The sequence below is a fragment of the Bombina bombina genome, chromosome 6, assembly GCF_027579735.1.
Source record: "Bombina bombina isolate aBomBom1 chromosome 6, aBomBom1.pri, whole genome shotgun sequence".
In the NCBI taxonomy this organism is placed as follows: domain Eukaryota; kingdom Metazoa; phylum Chordata; class Amphibia; order Anura; family Bombinatoridae; genus Bombina; species Bombina bombina.
Genome location: NC_069504.1, coordinates 570,225,195 through 570,245,263, shown reverse-complemented (window position 1 = coordinate 570,245,263; position 20,069 = coordinate 570,225,195). Strand labels below are relative to the sequence as shown.

At 36.6% G+C, this 20,069-nt stretch overlaps 1 protein-coding gene across 1 annotated transcript in view; it reads right to left on the bottom strand.

The window, feature by feature from the left end:
• LOC128663282 (uncharacterized) overlaps positions 1-20,069 on the bottom strand; it is a 328,216-nt gene that overhangs the window by 155,141 nt on the left and 153,006 nt on the right. The window contains exon 3 of the mRNA XM_053717537.1: positions 6,912-7,316. Within this exon, the coding sequence (XP_053573512.1) occupies positions 6,912-7,316 (405 nt within the window). The remainder of the gene's footprint in view (positions 1-6,911; positions 7,317-20,069) is intronic.

Sequence of the window (20,069 nt, the reverse complement as noted above, 5' to 3'; positions counted from 1 at the left end):
TGTCTCTCTGTAGATAAATAGCTACTGTTGATGTTAATATTTGTAATAATATAGAGTTGGGTATACTGAGATTGTGTTTATATTTGCCATAGACATTAATTTGACATAAAAAAAAAATGCACAGCTAGGAACAGGTGCTGAGAGTATAGTATCTGTAACTATTAACTGGTGATTCCGAGAGGTACAATAGAGGTGTAATAGACTAAAGCATTGTAAGTCCTGGGTAAAGATTAATTTATAATACATCACATATAGTTTGGAAGAGCCAGACTACTATACCGTATTATTACCGCTGTTTAGGTGGTTGTAAGTTAGAAATTACTAATAAGGAAACAGAATAATAGCTGTGTCCGGAGATACCGGGCACTTATACCTTTGGTGTATACCTTGTGACTATCCTATATAGTCATGATGCCTATACCTGTTATTACCATATTATTGTCGATATTACGGTAGTAGCAGAGTAAGACTATAGGATAGTGGCTGTTTCTGGAAATACCGGGCACCTATACCTTTTAAACACAGTCGTGGTGCCTATACCTGTTATTACCGCCTATACCTGGGGTTACCATAGATAATTATACTAAATTGTAAGTCCGGAAATACCGGGCACCTAAACCTTTTATATACCTTTGGACTATTATATACAGTCGTGGTACTTATACCTGTTATTACCGTAATAATGATTATGCTGTATTGTTGGTCCGGAAATACCGGGCACCTATACCTTTTATATACCTTTGGACTATTATATACAGTCGTGGTGCCTATACCTGTTATTACCGCCTATACCTGTGGTTACCATAGATAATTATACTATAGTGTAAGTCCGGAAATACCGGGCACCTAAACCTTTTATATACCTTTGGACTATTATATACAGTCGTGGTACTTATACCTGTTATTACCGTAATAATGATTATGCTGTATTGTTGGTCCGGAAATACCGGGCACCTATACCTTTTATATACCTTAGGACTGTTATATACAGTCATAGCGCCTATACCTGTTATTACCATAGATAATTATGCTGTATTGTTGGTCCAGAAATACCGGGCACCTATACCTTTTATATACCTTTTAACTATTATATACCGTAGTGGTACCTATACCTTTTATTACCGTAGATGGTTGTGCTATATTGTTTATCGAACCATCACCAAACTGTAGTCTGGAAAAGCCAGACTTCTATACCATATTATTACCATTGTTATAAGCTCTAGCAAAAGTTACCGGGTATCTGAGAAAATTAATCGTCAAACACATATACCGGCTGTAAATTGAGTCTATCCCTGGGGATTGCCTATAGTTGTATATCAGGTTTGTTTGCTCGGCTGAATCCGAACAGGCCTCCTGGCCCAGGTAAAAAGAGCAGTCACAACATTTAAAAAATTATTTGGTAGCTATTAAAATTATTGGTAGGCTAACTTTAAAAACAACAACGAAAGGAAAGGAGGGGGGAATGCCACTGACGCGTTTCGCCGGGGTGGCTGTATCAAAGTGCCCTTTCCGGGTATTTCCGGACCAACAATACAGCATAATCATTTACGGTAATAACAGGTATAAGCACCACGACTGTATATAATAGTCCAAAGGTATAAAAGGTATAGGTGCCCGGTATTTCCGGACTTACAATTTAGTATAATTATCTATGGTAACCACAGGTATAGGAGGTAATAACAGGTATAGGCACCACGACTGTATATAATAGTCCAAAGGTATATAAAAGGTATAGGTGCCCGGTATTTCCGGACTTACAATTTAGTATAATTATCTATGGTAACCCCAGGTATAGGCGGTAATAACAGGTATAGGCACCACGACTGTGTTTAAAAGGTATAGGTGCCCGGTATTTCCAGACACAGCCACTATCCTATAGTCTTACTCTGCTACCACCGTAATATCGAAAATAATATGGTAATAACAGGTATAGGCATCATGACTATATAGGAAAGTCACAAGGTATACACCAAAGGTATAAGTGCCCGGTATCTCCAGACACAGCTATTATTCTGTTTCCTTATTAGTAATTTCTAACTTACAACCACCTAAACAGCTGTAATAATACGGTATAGTAGTCTGGCTCTTCCAAACTATATGTGATGTATTATAAATGAATCTTTACCCAGGACTTACAAGGCTTTAGTCTATTACACCTCTATTGTACCTCTTGGAATCACCAGTTAATAGTTATAGATACTATACTCTCAGCACCTGTTCCTAGCTGTACATTTTTGTTATTTTTATTTTTTATTTTTTTATTATGTCAAATTAATGTCTATGGCAAATATAAACACAATCTCAGTATACCCAACTCTATATTATTACAAATATTAACATCAGCGGTAGCTATTTATCTACACAGAGACAAATCTATCACCCATTAGTGGTCTTTTTGTCACACACTAGTGACCTCAGTATAGTAGACTAACATATTCTTTTAAATTCAATGTATGTGCAACCCTTGTTTTTAACTTAATCTAGTAAAAGTTATATTTTATTTCCAAACCAATTTTTCCTTTCATATTTCTAACACGTTCATGAGTGCTATATTTGTACTTTGCTATCAGTTCTTTACTGATTTATTGTTTAGATTATAACCAGTACAAGCACCAATCCCTATAAACTACTAGTAAAATATTGAAAATAGATATATTCTTTAAATGGGGAACGTTTTCTAAATCTCAGAGTAGTGCCATTGTCTGCCTCTTTATGACAATACACAGGAACTGTAACTCACAAACAGGTCTGAAACAACGCAAGGGCAAAGCATACTGAACAGAGGCCCTTTAAATAATAAGTGATGACATCACAATTCTGAGACTGCAACCTGTCTCACACGGATGATGCCATAAGAGGGCATGCAGGAAATGAGCAGCATCACACACTCTGCACCAGATTCAGCAAGAGAGGTGAGTATAATGGCTGCCAGCAGCACATGGCAAACAAAGCAGGGAAAAAACCCTGACAATTACTTCCTGTAACAGTTTTGAAGAGATGTTGTAGGTATAAATGCAAATCTTTGTTTAGGACTGATTCTGGGGTACCTTTCAGTCTTATATTTTTTGCCTCCCTCTGTTCTCTAAATCTTCAATTTTATCTTATAGATCTTCGAGAGTTTGTTGTTGAGAAGTAATAGCTTGAGATACTGTAGATAAATCATCAGTAAGTGTCTCTCTGTGTTCTTCCAAAACTTCTATCCTGCCTCCTAGGTCAGCGATATCTGATTTGATTTCAGTTAAACTGCCTGTCACAGCCGTGTGCATAGAATGGATCTTTTCCCATAACCTTTCAAAGTTAGATGAGATGTCTTGTTTTGATACAAGGGAGTGGAAGTCAGCTTTTGTGACAGGTATCTGATCTTCACCTATATTACTTTTTCTTGATCTTGTTCTAGATCTTCTTCAGTTTCTGTGGTAGTCTGCGCAGCAGGTTTACCACCTTTAGATAGTTTAAAATATATATTCATGGTTGAAGGCTTGCTGGGTTTATCCTATTTGGAGGATTTTTTAGAGGCCATTCTTAGCTATGTGTACAACAGAGCATCACCTCCTGGTTCTAAAAGAGCTGTTTTTGTCACCAAGTATATCAGGATAAATCTGTAGGGAGCCTTCCTCTATAAGGAATTTATGTGATCTATGAGTTGTGCAGTTAGTTGATTATTGGTATCTGTTCTGTAAAAGTAGATAGATCTGCAGTTCTTTACTTTTTCATCGTACCCCTGTTCAGGGGTAAAATCTAGGGGGATCACCTATACAGGCAAATATCAAGTTGCTGCTTCGATTATATATCAAGTTTCTTCATATCACAAGTTATATGTGTATGCGATGGTCTTGAGGCCTAGTCGTGGCTCATGTTGTTTATAGGCTTTTAGATGCCTTTATATAGAGACCTCAATGAAGGCATAATACTCTGGTGCAGCAAAAAGAAGAAGTCAATCCACTCCAAATGTAAATGTAAAACATCCAATCTTTTATTCATAGCGTTTAAAAACGATACTGGGAAGCACCTTACAGAAAGTGAGATTACAGAGCAGTGTCAGAGCAGGCCCAGCCTAGTGCTACACCTGCTCTGACACTGCTCTGTACATATGCCTGTTTAATAGCATACATGTGCAGACTGAATCCTCAGCAAAAGTCACATTTTCAGAAAGGTGTCTTTGTTGTAAGTAGAGATTAAAGGGATACTAAACCAAATTTTTTTCTTTCTTGATTCAAATAGAGCATGCAATTTTGAATAACTTTCTAATTTACTCCTATTATCCATTTTTGTTAATTCTCTTGCTATCTTTATTTAAAAAGCGGGAATGTAAAGCTTAGGAGCCGGCCCATTTTAGATTCAGCACCCTGGATAGTGTTTGCTTATTGGTTACTACATTCAGTTAACAAATAAGCAAGTGTAACCTAGGATCTGAACCAAAAATTGGCCAGTAAGCCAGGTTCTGAACAGGAGAGTTGCTTCTCCTGCTTGTCTGGGGCCATGCCAGGAATAAATGTTGTTTTTATTGTATCACTGGTTACAGATGATTTGCAAATTGATTGAAGGAATGATATTCTATGCCCAGTCTCCTTGTTCAAGATTACTGGGGGGGGGGGGTTGTGTTTTGTTTTTTGTTTTTCAAGAGGGGTGGAATGAAAAATGTGCAGGCAGATATGCACACATTCAGGTCCCCGCAGTTCCTGGAAATTGCTAAATCAATTGGAAGTAGTAAGCTAAACATTACCTATTGTTAAAGCTCTTCTATATGACATCTGCCGTGCCAACCTAAACAGAAGGGCTCCATTCAGGGCATTTTAAAATGATGCTATAAAAGGCAGGATAAAGTGGCAAAATAGCTAGTTAACATAACCGTGCAATTTGTTTTATACCCCTTTAAAATATTCTGCTGGATTAAGCCAACATTTTACCAACTTTTAACGGCCACTAAAAACAGTAGAAATGCATAATCAGCATTTGCTTGATAAAAAGACAATCCAATAGCACTTACCTTAAATGCAGTAGATATTTTTCTGGCAAATTTCAAAATTTTCTTTTATTTGCCAGCCCACTAACAAGTGATATCAATCAGCCAATCACAGACTCATAAACGTATACACTGTGAACTTTTGCACATGCTCAGTAATAGCTGGTACATCAGAAAGTGTGCATATAAAAAGAATGTGCACAATTTGATAATGGAAGTAAATAAGAAAGTCTTTTAGAATTGCATGCTCTATCTAAATCATAAAAGTTTAATATTGACTTTAGTGTCCCTTTAACTATTATTTAGCCTTGTCTAAGGCAAATTCAGGTTATGAATTAGTGTAATATATTTTCCTCTGCCCCTTTAACTTTAACTTTTCTCAATCTTCAGATCTTTCTTGCATCCTGGAAGATCCTCTGTGCCATTGCTGTGTGTTTACTATTTGGGCTACTCTCAGATAATACTGATACTAATTTTACTCCGGATTGTGTCTCTCACTTTTGGCTGTGCTCACAGCTCATCCTCTGTTCATCTCTGATACGTGCTTGCTGCGCACACCTACTCCAACCAATGGTAATTGTATACAGATGCCCTACTGAAGGGTTCACCTCCAGACTGTAAGAAACCGTTTCCTTCAAGTTCTTTATTGCTGCTTTATCTTTGCATCCTCAGTACTGTGTAGCTGCATCAACTATCAATAATCACTGAGTAATACCCAATCCTGCTATACTTCATCTCACCACTTGGGGCATTATTCCTACTCAGTGAATACTTGTACTTTCCTCTTTGGTGAAAATATTTCTAAATCCTTTTGTGCATTACATACTACGTTGTATTTGTTATTTTTACCATTGATGTATAATAAATCAGCAGATATTATTATATATATATATATATATATATATATATACATATAATTATTTAAAGTTATATGAAAACAATCTTAGCAGTTGTGTGCCACAAACCTAATTCAAAGCAAGAGAGTGACAATTAGTTTGCTTTGTGAGAGATTGTCAAATGCTTCACTAAAATCTAGATACCATACATCTACTGCTCCACCCTCACCACCCTCACCTAATACACTAGTTATTAGTTAGATAGACAAAGAAGTCAACTATATTAGCCTGACATGATCTTCCTGCAGTAAAACCATGCTTTCTTTGATCATGTGAGTTTTTTTACTTTCTTTCCAGAGTTTCCAGTACTTTCCCCTCTACTGAAATCTTACTGACAGACCTGTAATTACCAGAATCTTCCCTACTCCCATTTTTAAAAGGTATTACATTAGTAATTCTCCATCCTTAGGTGGCGCATATGATATCAGATGGTAAATCTCCGGAAGGGTCCACTATTCCTTTATCATTTATATAATATTCTTAAGTTAAATGTCTGTCTGTAGGCATGCGCTATCAATGAGTTTACAACATAACAGTATATGTAAGTTTTCATATAACTGCATGTAATAGACACTACTATAAAGAAGAATATGCACAGATACTGATGTAAAAATCCAGTATAAAACCTTTAAAAAACATACTTATAAGCTCCCATTTTATTAGGTTAGGCTGGGACACCCCTGAAAGGGGTTGGGAAAGCAGGAAGAGCAGACACTCCCCCACCCCCCCTTCATTGAATATGACAAGAAAGATTACCCAACAGGAGCAGCAGGAGTCTGTAAACACATGTACTTTGATACTTTGGGGCTTGGTTAGGATTCAAAAATCAGCACAAGGTTATTAAAAAATAGGCAAAACTACACATTGTTACAAAAACATTCCTAGATGGGCTATATAAATGGATCATCTACAAAACATTTATGCAATGAAAAATCTAGTGTACAATGTCCCTTTAATCTCTCATGACAAATCTTGACATTGAGATATGTGCTTTGTATTCCTTGTTTATCAACATAAATAAATAAAACATATCATATGAAGTATAAGCTTACCTGGCATGGGAGTGGCACCATGAGTTTCATGTACTTGAAGTGTTGTGTTACTTACAAGTGTCAGGTTATTTTGATAGATGATGAAACACAAGTACCTCCCACTATCAGAGGCTGTAACGTTTTTTAACTCTAAGTAGTGTTTCTGTACTTTATCATTGAATGACGAGCCATTCCACACATTGATCCTATCTTGTATTGTCTTTGAAACACAGCAATGCTTATTAAATTTAATATCATATGACTCATCAAGTGCCACTGAAGATAAACATTGCCTTCCGTAGTTGGAATTATCTGATATCCAAAATTGAACAAATTTTAAATTACTCTTGTTAAACTCACAAGACAGAGTGACAGTTTGATTCTCATTCAGAATAATAATGCTAGTATTTATATCCTTATTGTCATCTGTAAAAAAAAAAAAAAATAATTAATTGAGACAGGTGAATATTGCTTTAACATTAAGATGGCTGATCTCTTCACATTTCTTTAAAAGGTTTCAATGTGACTGTTCTTTTTGAACATTTAAAAGGTTAATAGTAATTTAAGTTTGACACTTGCAATCAATAAACTTTACAAATGACGTTTTGGTTCTCAGTTAATATGTACTGCACATACCTAATCTCCAATTAACAATTATACAAAATTATACTAAATTCAATATGTATGTTATATACATATTTAATTGCCAGCTGTCATCTTAAATGCTGTTTGGAAGGAATGGGAAAGATGTAGAGGATGTACAGTACATAGATGCTTAAGTGTTTATTAAGCGCTACGAAGAAGAGCCGGAGTAATCAAAAATTTACAGCTGTAAAATATTAACATAGACACTGGTGGGATGTGGAAATATAAAAATAAAAACCAAATCCCTAGGGGACTTAGGATGTTTAAAAATTGTTCCTTTAAAAACAATGAGGGAGTACTTAAAGAATGGGAGGATGCTCTCAACACTTGTTCCATGACACTCATGGATATTCTTATCAAACACAGATAAGTACTGGTTAATGAAGTGGGTGTAGAAATTGATGATTTACAAAAAGAGATTGATGTGCATAAACTATCACCACAATTTGAGAAACTTATGAAAAGCACATATGACAAAGCTGATGAGTACCAACAACAAATTGTTTTAAATAAAAATAAAAAACTGGAAAGGGATAATGAGGATTATTCCAAGGGTCAAGTATTTACCTATAATCGGAATAATCGTACATTTAGATCCAATCATCATACGAATCATATGAATAGCAGGTCTGGCCACCATAATAGGGATAACATACATGGGGGGGGCACCCCACAAGAGAAAATAGTTCCCCAGGTCCCCAAGCATATTATCAGAATAGTGGTAGCAGGGCACAGATGAGCAACAACAATCCATCGTGGAAATACACACACTCAACATCAAATTTCAATAATTCATATACCTCCCACTATACCAATTTTCGCCATAGAGAATCTCTCTCTAATCAGTCACAATATAGGAATAGGACACTGGCGAACACTTCCAACATGCATCAGACATATGCTGAGGGTGCACAAAATATTCCACTACCTAGTCATTACAATGACAACAAACAATCACAATAACATTATAGGAATAGAGATTCATCACTCACCCCTAACATGCACCAAACTAATGCAGAGGGAATACCAAATATCACATCACACAGCTACTACAACGAGAATAGACGACCACCACACCACAATACTCCAGTATTACAAGATACTGATCAGAGAGTACAGCAACATAATTATCTACACCCCAATAGATATCAAGTATTACAACACATCGGGAATGAAGTGGATAATGTAAACACTAATATTTCACATGGAACTTTTTTAGGGGTGGGCAGCCAACCTCAGGACCCCCCGGTGTGGCAAGGCACTTTGGGACCTCCCATTTCCCAAAGATAAAAAAGGCTATTCGGAAATGAGGCACTAGAGGCAAATCCATCACCCGCAAAAAGGAAAAACTAGAGAAACTTAAAAAAGGTATTTTTAATCTTTCATCACACACCCTCTCTGAGGACAAAATTCGAGTACTGGGTAGAGGGCTATCCTTTAGTCCATCTAATCATTTTAACATGTATGAGATGTTTGTCGACATTAACAGCTATGTTAGGAAATTGTCATCGCAAAATTATTTTGCCGAGAAAAAGATTAAAAATGATAACCTTAGACCTATCATGACTGATTTAATGGATTCCCATCTAAATTAGGGATTTCTTACTTATGAACCTTCCATGCTTGTGGAGGATTTATATGATGGTTATATCCTAAATCCTCCTTTGTTCCGCCCAAAACCAATGGTAGCCATATTGACATTTTCACTAATTTAGTCCTTGAAGACTTAGAAAAATTGGCCAAGAAACAGAAAAAATTAAAATATAAGAACAATCTGAATTATAAAGAACAGAAAGCTTTGGCTAACCTTATTAAGAGATCAGACCTGGTGATCAGACAGGCTGACAAGGGTGGGGGGTTGTATTGCAGGATATGCAGGACTATTTGATTGAAGCAGACCGGATTTTAAACGATAGGGTTTATTACAAAACTTTGTGTGGTGACCCCACAATCAGGTTCCATAATAAACTTCAAGATCTCTTGCTAAAAGGTCTAGATATGGGCATCATGACAAAATCAGAAAGAGACTACTGTCTCCCCAAATAACCTTGTATGGCATTCTATTATCATCTGCCCAAGGTCCATAAGGACCCCCCTGAGACCTCAAGGGAGACCAATCATTGCAGGGATTGGTAGCCTTACAGACTCTTTATCAGCCTATATTGACCAATTTCTTCAAAAATTTGTAATTTCTTTACCTTCTTATATAAGGGACTCCTCTGATTTATTGCTCAAACTCAACAATTGTACTTTGGATGAACAATGTTGGTGGGTCACCTGCGATGTTGGAGCACTATACTCCAACATCCAACATGAGTTGGGGATTAGAGCAGTGCGGTCTTACCTTGTGCAAGATCAATATATGCCGTTATTACAAGTGGACTTCCTTATTGATCTTATTAGTTTCATATTAACACACAATTATTTTTTGTATCAGAGTAAATATTATCTGCAGATTAAGGGAACGGCCATGGGCACCAGGTTCTCTCCAAGCTTTGCTAATCTGTTCATGGGGAGCTTTGAACATACTTATATCTATAACTCTCAGTTTGCAGCGAACCTGGTGTTCTATGGCCGTTACATTGATGATCTCCTCTTTATTTTCAAAGGTTCTAAAGATGATATTTCTTTGTTCATTGATCACTTGAATAATAATAATTTTGGGATCTCTTTTACCCATAATATCCAACAGGGCCAAATTGAATTTCTAGATTTGGTTTTGGACAAAACCACAGATGGTCGGGTTTCATCAAAAACCTTTTTCAAGACTGTGGATTGTAACCGTTTCCTTCATTATCAAAGTAATCATTACAAGTGTTGGAAAACCAATGTCCCTTACAGACAATTTAGGAGAATCAGGAGAAATTGTTCCTCAATTGAAGATTATGATGCCCAAGCACTGATAATTGGAGATAGATTCCTCGAGAAAGTTTATCCTCCGGACCTTATTACTTGTGAGATCAACAAAGTAAGAGATGAGGATAGGTCTTATTATTTCAAGAAAAAAAAGCAAAGATCAAGCTGTGTTCAAATAATTAAATCCCCCTTTATTCATTACAAGATTTAATTTGAATTATCTTGAAGTTAATAAAATCCTGCACAAGCATTGGTCTATCCTTACTAATGATTCGGTCTTGAAGAGAATCTTGGATGATAAACCAAAAATAGTTTATAGGAGAGCACCTACCTTGAAAACGGCTCTAGCCCCCAGTAAAATTGTCAGAGACAAATATTCCAACAGAAAGATTCCAATATCTAATCCTATGGGCTGTAACAATCAGAAGAATATGATCTCTAAATGTTATAGGAAACGCTGTGGGATGTGTAGCTTCATATCCCACAGAACTTCCACTTTTACATCCTTTGTGACTGGCCAAACCTTCACGATCAAAAGACATATGACATGCAAAACCTCTTTTGTAATCTATTTATTAAATTGCAGTTGTGGGGTCCAATATGTGGGCCGTACTTGCCGCAAGGTCAAGAAAAGATGGGGCGAACACTCTTATAACATCAAAAAACTCTCCAAATCCCATAGTGTATCTAGACACTGTCGGCATTATCATAGGACTCAGAAGAACCCTATGAGTATACTACCCATTGAAATGGTCTCTAGACTTAATAGGGATGCCTTCATTACCCTTAGGAGGAGAGAATCCTTTTGGATTAAGCAATTGGGAACCCTCCAACCTAGGGGGCTTAACGAGAATATGGACATGGCATCATTTTGATGTCACAAGTCCTGGTGCCCACTCCAGCATTTAGGAATAATGGTGCCGTCCGTTAGGCACTTGTCTCTGGACCATGCATATATTTAAAAATCTTTGGTAATATAACACTATTCTCTTATTATTGTGACACTATTGTACAAATACAAATCACTACTTAAGGATCAAGATCACGACCAGCTAGCTCACACTGACCAGCTAGCTCACACTGAATTTATACTAGATGAATATTCTTAGTGTCTTCTCCTTCTAGTTAAAACACTATTATCTCTACTCACTCTTTTCACCCTTTTTTATCAACAATTTCGTAACTGCTTGTTAACAATCTCCTAACAACGGTGCATTATATGTCCCTTGTTGGTAATAGGGGATTCTTGGCACGCAAGTTATGTGATTGTTATTCATCATCACATTTATCTCACTTGTTATCCAACAGATACACTTATCTCCAAACGATATAACATTTAACAGTTCACTTATCAATAATGAGGTGAAATGACTGTAAATATATAACGCATAATATAATATGTATTTTATATAATATAGTTCATATTCTGTACGAACTGTATTTTGATGATTATTGTCTTTTAATATCATCATTTTACCACATTATCTTATAGAGGTCTTGTGACCCCTTATCCTAATTTTAGGGTTTATCACAAATTATAGTAATAATGATGAGACCAGCTACCTCACATTTATTGAGCATTACATCACTTATTATTCTAAAGTCACACACATACATATTTTCCTATGCACATGACCACGAAAAATATCAGCTCACACCAAACTCCAACACGCTCTAATTTTGAGCACACTTTTTTTCACACCTAGTCAAAAATAGTAATATTAAGATGTATATTATATCTCCACTTATTTGCACAAATATATAACTAATTCTTGGATCACATAATATTCGTCTCAACAATATATTTCCATGTAGGCTATGAGAGTAACACTTATTGTACATGCCATTATTATATTTTTTTCATGTGAACATATAGTATGATATATATTAGACTTTACATCAAATTCCCCCACAAAACTCTAAACAACAGAGACTAAACTGTCAAGTTAGAGTAGTACATGCCCTGTTATTCTGTTATTACGATAGATCCGACCCACTATCCTTGACCATTATTCTCATTGGTTACCATAAGATGATGTTATAGTAACACCGGGTGAGATCCCGCCCATCAATACCGCTTCACAGATCGGATGCCGAATTTAGGGTACCCGATCTTATTTACTGATCCTTCAATTTCCCTCTCTCATATGGCGACTTTGCCTCAATTATGGAGAGGGTCATGTACGATTAATCTATTTGGCATTTATTAATATATGTCAGTCGAGTGCTATGTTGGGGCGGATATCCCCCATGACAACAGTATACCTAAGGCTCTGATTGTCGGTTGGATATCCACCCCTCCATATACGACCTATGAGAGGAGTTTACCATGTAGAGCGGAACTACGTCATCAGCTTTGATCTGACGGTCACTAAATATATTATTTTAAATCACAAAAGTTTTAACCAAAGGGTTTTTGCATTGCTGATATCAAATAAAAAAGCTATACAACACTTAACACCTTATGCCACACAGCTACTAACACTGGGCCAATAATAAATATATAAAATAACGTGCAGACACTGCACTATCCGTTATCAACCAGTTGGGCTGCCCACACACCAGCGTTTTTCCATAAGACTTGTCACTCGATAGCAAAAAGACAAAGTCAGTGTTTTAGTTTGTTTGGTCTCATCTCGCTTTAGATATTTATTAGGATTATTATATTAGGATACTAAATATACTTTTTCACTTATTGTCTTAACATCAAGCACATTATGAGCTTTTGTATTGATGTTAGATTACACTGCACACTGTTTTTTTTATTTCTATCATGTACAAATATATTTGTTTGATTAGTTTTCTGAATAGCACTATTAGTGGGGCTGTGTAAAACTATCAGATGTCATTATTTATGTTATTTATGAAAAATGATGTGTATTTGATTAGGAATATGTCTGTCTGTCTATATGTTTTTAATGAATTTTTATTAAGGTTTTATACATTTTTATACACTTACTTGCTTTTTGGTATATTTTTCTGAGGATCTAATTTGGCTGTGCTACCATCAGCCACCTGAGGATTATGGGAAATGTTTCAGTGCTAATAACGCTCTGCACTATCCATTAATAGTATATGGTTAGCTAGAAATGTTTCAGTGCTAATAACGCTCTGCACTATCCATTAATAGTATAGGGTGAGCTAGAAATGTTTCAGTGCTAATAACGCTCTGCACTTTCCATTAATAGTATAGGGTGAGCTAGAAATGTTTCAGTGCTAATAACGCTCTGCACTTTCCATTAATAGTATAGGGTGAGCTAGAAATGTTTCAGTGCTAATAACGCTCTGCACTATCCATTAATAGTATATGGTTAGCTAGAAATGTTTCAGTGCTAATAACGCTCTGCACTTTCCATTAATAGTATATGGTTAGCTAGAAATGTTTCAGTGGTAATAACGCTCTGCACTTTCCATTAATAGTATAGGGTGAGCTAGGAATGTTTCAGTGCTAATAGCGCTCTGCACTTTCCATTAATAGTATAGGGTGAGCTAGAAATGTTTCAGTGCTAATAATGCTCTGCACTTTACATTAATAGTATAGGGTGAGCTAGAAATGTTTCAGTGCTAATAATGCTCTGCACTTTCCATTAATAGTATAGGGTGAGCTAGGAATGTTTCAGTGCTAATAACGCTCTGCACTATCCATTAATAGTATAAGGTGAGCTAGAAATGTTTCAGTGCTAATAACGCTCTGCACTTTCCATTAATAGTATATGGTTAGCTAGAAATGTTTCAGTGGTAATAACGCTCTGCACTTTCCATTAATAGTATAGGGTGAGCTAGAAATGTTTCAGTGCTAATAATGCTCTGCACTTTACATTAATAGTATAGGGTGAGCTAGAAATGTTTCAGTGCTAATAATGCTCTGCACTTTCCATTAATAGTATAGGGTGAGCTAGGAATGTTTCAGTGCTAATAGCGCTCTGCACTATCCATTAATAGGATAAGGTGAGCTAGAAATGTTTCAGTGCTAATAATGCTCTGCACTATACATTAATAGTATAGGGTGAGCTAGAAATGTTTCAGTGCTAATAATGCTCTGCACTATCTCCATTAATAGTATAAGGTGAGCTAGAAATGTTTCAGTGCTAATAATGCTCTGCACTTTCCATTAATAGTATAGGGTGAGCTAGAAATGTTTCAGTGCTAATAACGCTCTGCACTATCCATTAATAGTATATGGTTAGCTAGAAATGTTTCAGTGCTAATAGCGCTCTGCACTATCCATTAATAGTATAAGGTGAGCTAGAAATGTTTCAGTGCTAATAATGCTCTGCACTATCCATTAATAGTATATGGTTAGCTAGAAATGTTTCAGTGCTAATAATGCTCTGCACTTTCCATTAATAGTATATGGTTAGCTAGGAATGTTTCAGTGCTAATAGCGCTCTGCACTTTCCATTAATAGTATAGGGTGAGCTAGAAATGTTTCAGTGCTAATAATGCTCTGCACTATCCATTAATAGTATAGGGTGAGCTAGAAATGTTTCAGTGCTAATAACGCTCTGCACTATCCATTAATAGTATAAGGTGAGCTAGAAATGTTTCAGTGCTAATAATGCTCTGCACTATCCATTAATAGTATAGGGTGAGCTAGAAATGTTTCAGTGCTAATAATGCTCTGCACTTTCCATTAATAGTATAGGGTGAGCTAGAAATGTTTCAGTGCTAATAACGCTCTGCACTTTGCATTAATAGTATAGGGTGAGCTAGAAATGTTTCAGCTGCTTTACAATGTTCTGCCTAAAATTTATAACTATCCACTTGTTATACTAGATTGTGCTATTTATTGTGCTCCACGTATAATCTATTCTATAATGGGGAATATTCAAATCCTGCCACTCAGCTTATCATACAGGTTAACCTGGTAAAGTAAGCCATTTCTTATCAAAGTTATCAAAATCCATTAGCTAGCATTATTTTTTTACGTTTAAAGAGGAGCTTGTACTGAGATAAGAGGATACATAAAACACTAAATAAAAGCTAGATATGTTTATGTATTAAAAAAAAAAAGATGTACTTTTAAATATATATGAGTTGTATAAATAATTAAATAAAATTAGAAATAAGTGTAAAGTTTTAGCAAATGAAAAACTGATCAGGTGGAAATCAAGCCCATTTCATATAGGGCTAGTTTACGAGTGGAGTGATATCGCTAGCATGAGGAGCGCAAACGTGATTAAGAGATTGCAGTGTTTTTTGCACTCTATTACAAGTAGAGTGGTGTATAAATTACCTCAAATTTATTTGCAAAAGCTCTCTGTGATTTACACTCCCCATGTTTTCTATGGGCGGCATTTAGGGACAATGTGCGCTCGTATTAAAAGTTTAAAGTAAATGCGATGGCTCGAATGCAATCGCATTTTATGCTCAAACTTTTTACGCAACTTAAAAGTTCACGGAGTAAAAATTTGCATTAAGCTATGCTATTAACCCCTAAACTGACACACTCCCAAATCACACACTACTCCTCTACACTATTAACCACTAAACCACCACACTCCTACATCTCAAACTGCCCCATAACTTCCTAACAGCTAACCCCCCAACACCCCTAACCTAACACCCACTAAGTTACAAAAACCTAAGATTACATAAAAAAACTACCATTCCCGAAAATAAAAAAATCTAGCATTATAGAACCTTAAAAAGAAAATGACCAAAAATTGAATTTTTTTTAGAAAAAGAGTTAAATCGCTTTAGGGCAATGCCCTTTAAAAAGTTTATCTAAGCTATAGTAACTCTTAGTATTAGTATAGGTTTTTTTTGCGGGGGTGGGTTTTTTTCTAAGGGGAGCTTTAGTTTTAGAATAGGCATAACTCTGTTTTTTTTATTTTTGGTATTATTTTTTTTGTAATGTTATTTTTTTTTTTCCAGTAATGGTAGGCTTTATTTTTTTGTTACTTAGGGGGTGTTAGTTAGAGGTGTTGGGGTGTCAGCTGTTAGGAAGTTAGGTGGTAGATTGTGATGTGGGGGTGGGACAGTTTAGGGGTTAATACTGTGGTGGAGCAGTTTGCGATGTAGGGGTAGGAGGTTTAGGGGTTAAAAGTGTAGGGGCAGTTTGCAATGTGGGAGTGTGGTGGTTTAGGGGTTAATAGTACAGATGAGTAGTTTGTGATGTGAAGGTATGACAGTTTAGGGGTTAATAGTGTAGCATGGCAGTTTGCGATGTGAGGGTGTGGTGGTTTAAGGGTTAATAGTGTAGTGGGGTACTTTGCGATGTGGGGTTGTGTTTTTTCAGTTCTCGCGCTCCTTTGTCTATGGGGGAGTAGGTTAACACGATAGTGACTTTGCTAGACTGAGGCTTTTTATGCTTTTTATGCTTATCCGGTTCTGCTCACATGCAAACTTTTTTTTTTTTTTTTAGTTTTTAAAAAAAAAAAAATTATTGAGGTAATTAGCAAATATAACATACAGTAGATGATCATTCACACTTGTGTTACATTGGCAGGGTATAAGTAATTTTCTTATGCGATATCTGATTAAACAACAAGCATGGAACACATAGGTTATAGTTTTACATGTTATTTCCAAAGTGTTATATACAATAAAGCTGCAGTTCTATAACCTGTATAGACATGAAAGAAACGTGCAATCTAAAACTAGTATAAACAATAAAGAATTATGTTTAAAGCCTCAGCTAGTGTGTGTGCTTACAATAAATTTGGACAAATAGGAATGAAACCTCGGTTTTGTGTGTTAGCAAATGTTCCCTATATTATTCAAGGGGTCACTCTTGGGCCCTGCTAGTCAAATGATTCATAAGCAAGGGAAGTTAATCTACATTGTGGTCAGTCTTGGACCTTAGAATATATAGGAATGAATTAGCAACTGATACGAGATATGAAAAGTATACCAATTAAACGAATATTAACACTGAATAATATTATAACATTTTAGAATGTTCACGGTTCTCAACTTATCTGAGCAACTGAAGGAGGTAATATTGTGTCATAGTGAGCTAACCCATTGTATTAGATGTAGCTATAGTATAACTGTAGGATCATTGAGTATATCTACAACAAATTGCATGTGTTGGTAGGAGACACTATAAAATATGTAACAGCCTAACTGGTTTGTCAGGGTTTATATTCTGACATCTAGAATGGAACAATTAGAAAGACATTCTATCTGCTAATGACTAAGCAAATTAGTATTAATGTGTATTCAGCTTAATGGAGGATAGTGTAGATAAGTTACTGTATGGTCAAGTGTAACTAATTAATGACTTAAGCTTCTTATTGATGTGCTGAACTGCCCCAAATCACAATATATATTTTACGGTGTGACGGAATTCTGGCAGAACTGAGGCCAGTAATGACTCGTTAAGCAGGACTGTGCTTCTAATGTACTTCCTTTTGTAATAGCGTTGTACATACAGCAATATGAAGAAACCAACCAAGGATGAGTATTAATAGCGTTCAGAGACTGCCAGTGTATAATATATTAAACCAAAGGTGGAAGCTTATACTACACTGAAGTTCTATTAGCTAAGACACTCGTGTAGTCGCCCAACTGCCTACCAGTATATCTCACCAAAAATATATACACATAGAGGAGATTATAATAGTGTGGGTAGCTCTATGCAACCTCAATTACATAAATAACACCATGAACTAAAGTATATAGCAAAATACAAAGTTCAATTTAACTTCAAACATGAAACAGTGTGAGTGTGAGATCCTGTACCTCTTAGGAACCTAACCCAACCAAACTCAACTGGGAAGTCCAAAGGTTCTGCTTTTGTCTAACAGAAACTAATCCACATATAGGGGTATATTTATTAAAGTGCGAGCGGACATGATACGATGTAGAGTATCATGTACGCTGCACATCGATAAATGCAGACAGCATACAATATCGCCCCCTGCACATTCGCAGCCAATCGGCCACTAGCAGGGGGTGTCAATCAACCCGATCGTATTCGATTAGGTTGATTTCTGTCCACGGCCTCAGAACAGGCGGAAAAATTATGGAGCAGTGGTCTTTAGACTGCTGCTTCATAACTTCTGTTTCCGGTGAGCCTGAAGGCTCACCGGAAACACGGGGCATCAAGCTCCATTTGGAGATTGATAATTCGGCCCCATAGTTTTAAGTAGGCTGCATTTTTTGACCATGTAATTTGTCATCAGATATCGTTTTCTCAAACTGATGTAGCCTGATAACGTTTTTCTTTAATAGTAATGAAAAGCAAAAATATTATAGTCTAATGTCCTTAGATTAGAAAAGCCCCAATTATAGATAATAAAGTCCTTATGGAAGACCACAGGAATAATTTGTATAGACTCTGTCATTCCCACCTGCATACAAGGAATTTTGCCAATACCAGTTCTATATGGAAATAAGAAGAAGGGTATTTTTATCATCTTGAAATAGGATTGTGTTAAGTAATTGCTTGTTCTAGTTTTGATGGAGTCAGGCCACCTGTCAGAAAGTTCTATTAAGAGTGTGTGCAGGGTCCTGTGAGCTAATGGATATATTGGATGGATCCGTCTGCTATAATGAAGCTTGTAGCACTTACATTCCCATGTCTCATGACCCTTATGTAACTCTCAACTCCTTCAGGTGCAGTAGCATGCTTCATTACAGTCTTTAGCTCTGAAGTTAGAATCACTGCTTTCTGACTACCTCCCGGATGATCGGCTGCTTCACTCCGGGTGGTAATCTGAGGCCCTCCAGGCTTTTGTTGCACGAGCTGCATTGGTCCTTCCTGTTTTGCATTGTTAACTTGGTGTAGGGTTACAGAAGCCTTGTTAGCATTTCCAGTGGGTTTTGTGTTGTGTCCTTGTTAACTGCAGGAACTTTCTCACTATGCAGTGGAGTGCGATTACTACTCATTGATCGACAGATTGCAATGAGATCAGCAAACGCGTTATCGATCATAGAATCTAAGTTCGTGAGTAGGGTTTGCAGAAGTAACTGCAAATCCTCAATGATAAATCTTATGCAGAAGAGATACAGGGAATTTCATCAGTTGGTGTAAACCTGCTTAACCCGGGTTACCGTGGGAGGTTGTCAAGATCTATAGGGATAGCCGCCACTTAGATCTTGTCGGTCCAGTAAGTGGCTCATGGGTCAAAGACGCAGCTAAAAATGTGTCTGGTACTTTAACATATAAAGTGTCCATAGTGATATAAATTGAGTGTGTGCAAATGTTTCAAGATAGGCAACCTTATTCTTATACTTCTCCACAAGTTTCTGTTTTTGCGGCCATTTCGATCGCTGCCTGGACAACCCCCTCCCACATGCAAACTTTTTACTTCCAACTCGTAATATGAACGCAACCAGAGGCATGTAAACTGTTTACTTCTAGCTAAGTTAATGAGCGAGCGGAAGCACAAATTAGCGCTCCACCATAACCTAGCCCTTAATGTTTAATGGTAAGGGACCAGGACATTTTAGAGTTACAGCTTAGTATAGATAGATAAGTTAGTGTCACGCCGCTCCCTTCCGTTGCCACGGCCCCTGCAATTGCAGCTGATGCCGCTCTGGATTGCACCTGTGTGTTCTCCTTTACTTACTTACACTGCCCAAGTTTCGGTTTACCTTGTGTTCTCATGGCTGCTTTATACTCTGTTGCTTTGTGCATTATTCAGATTGCCTGCCTGTTTCTGACCTCTGCATTGCCTTCTAACCATTCTCCTGCTTAACACTTTTGTTACTGTGAAAGATTGGACT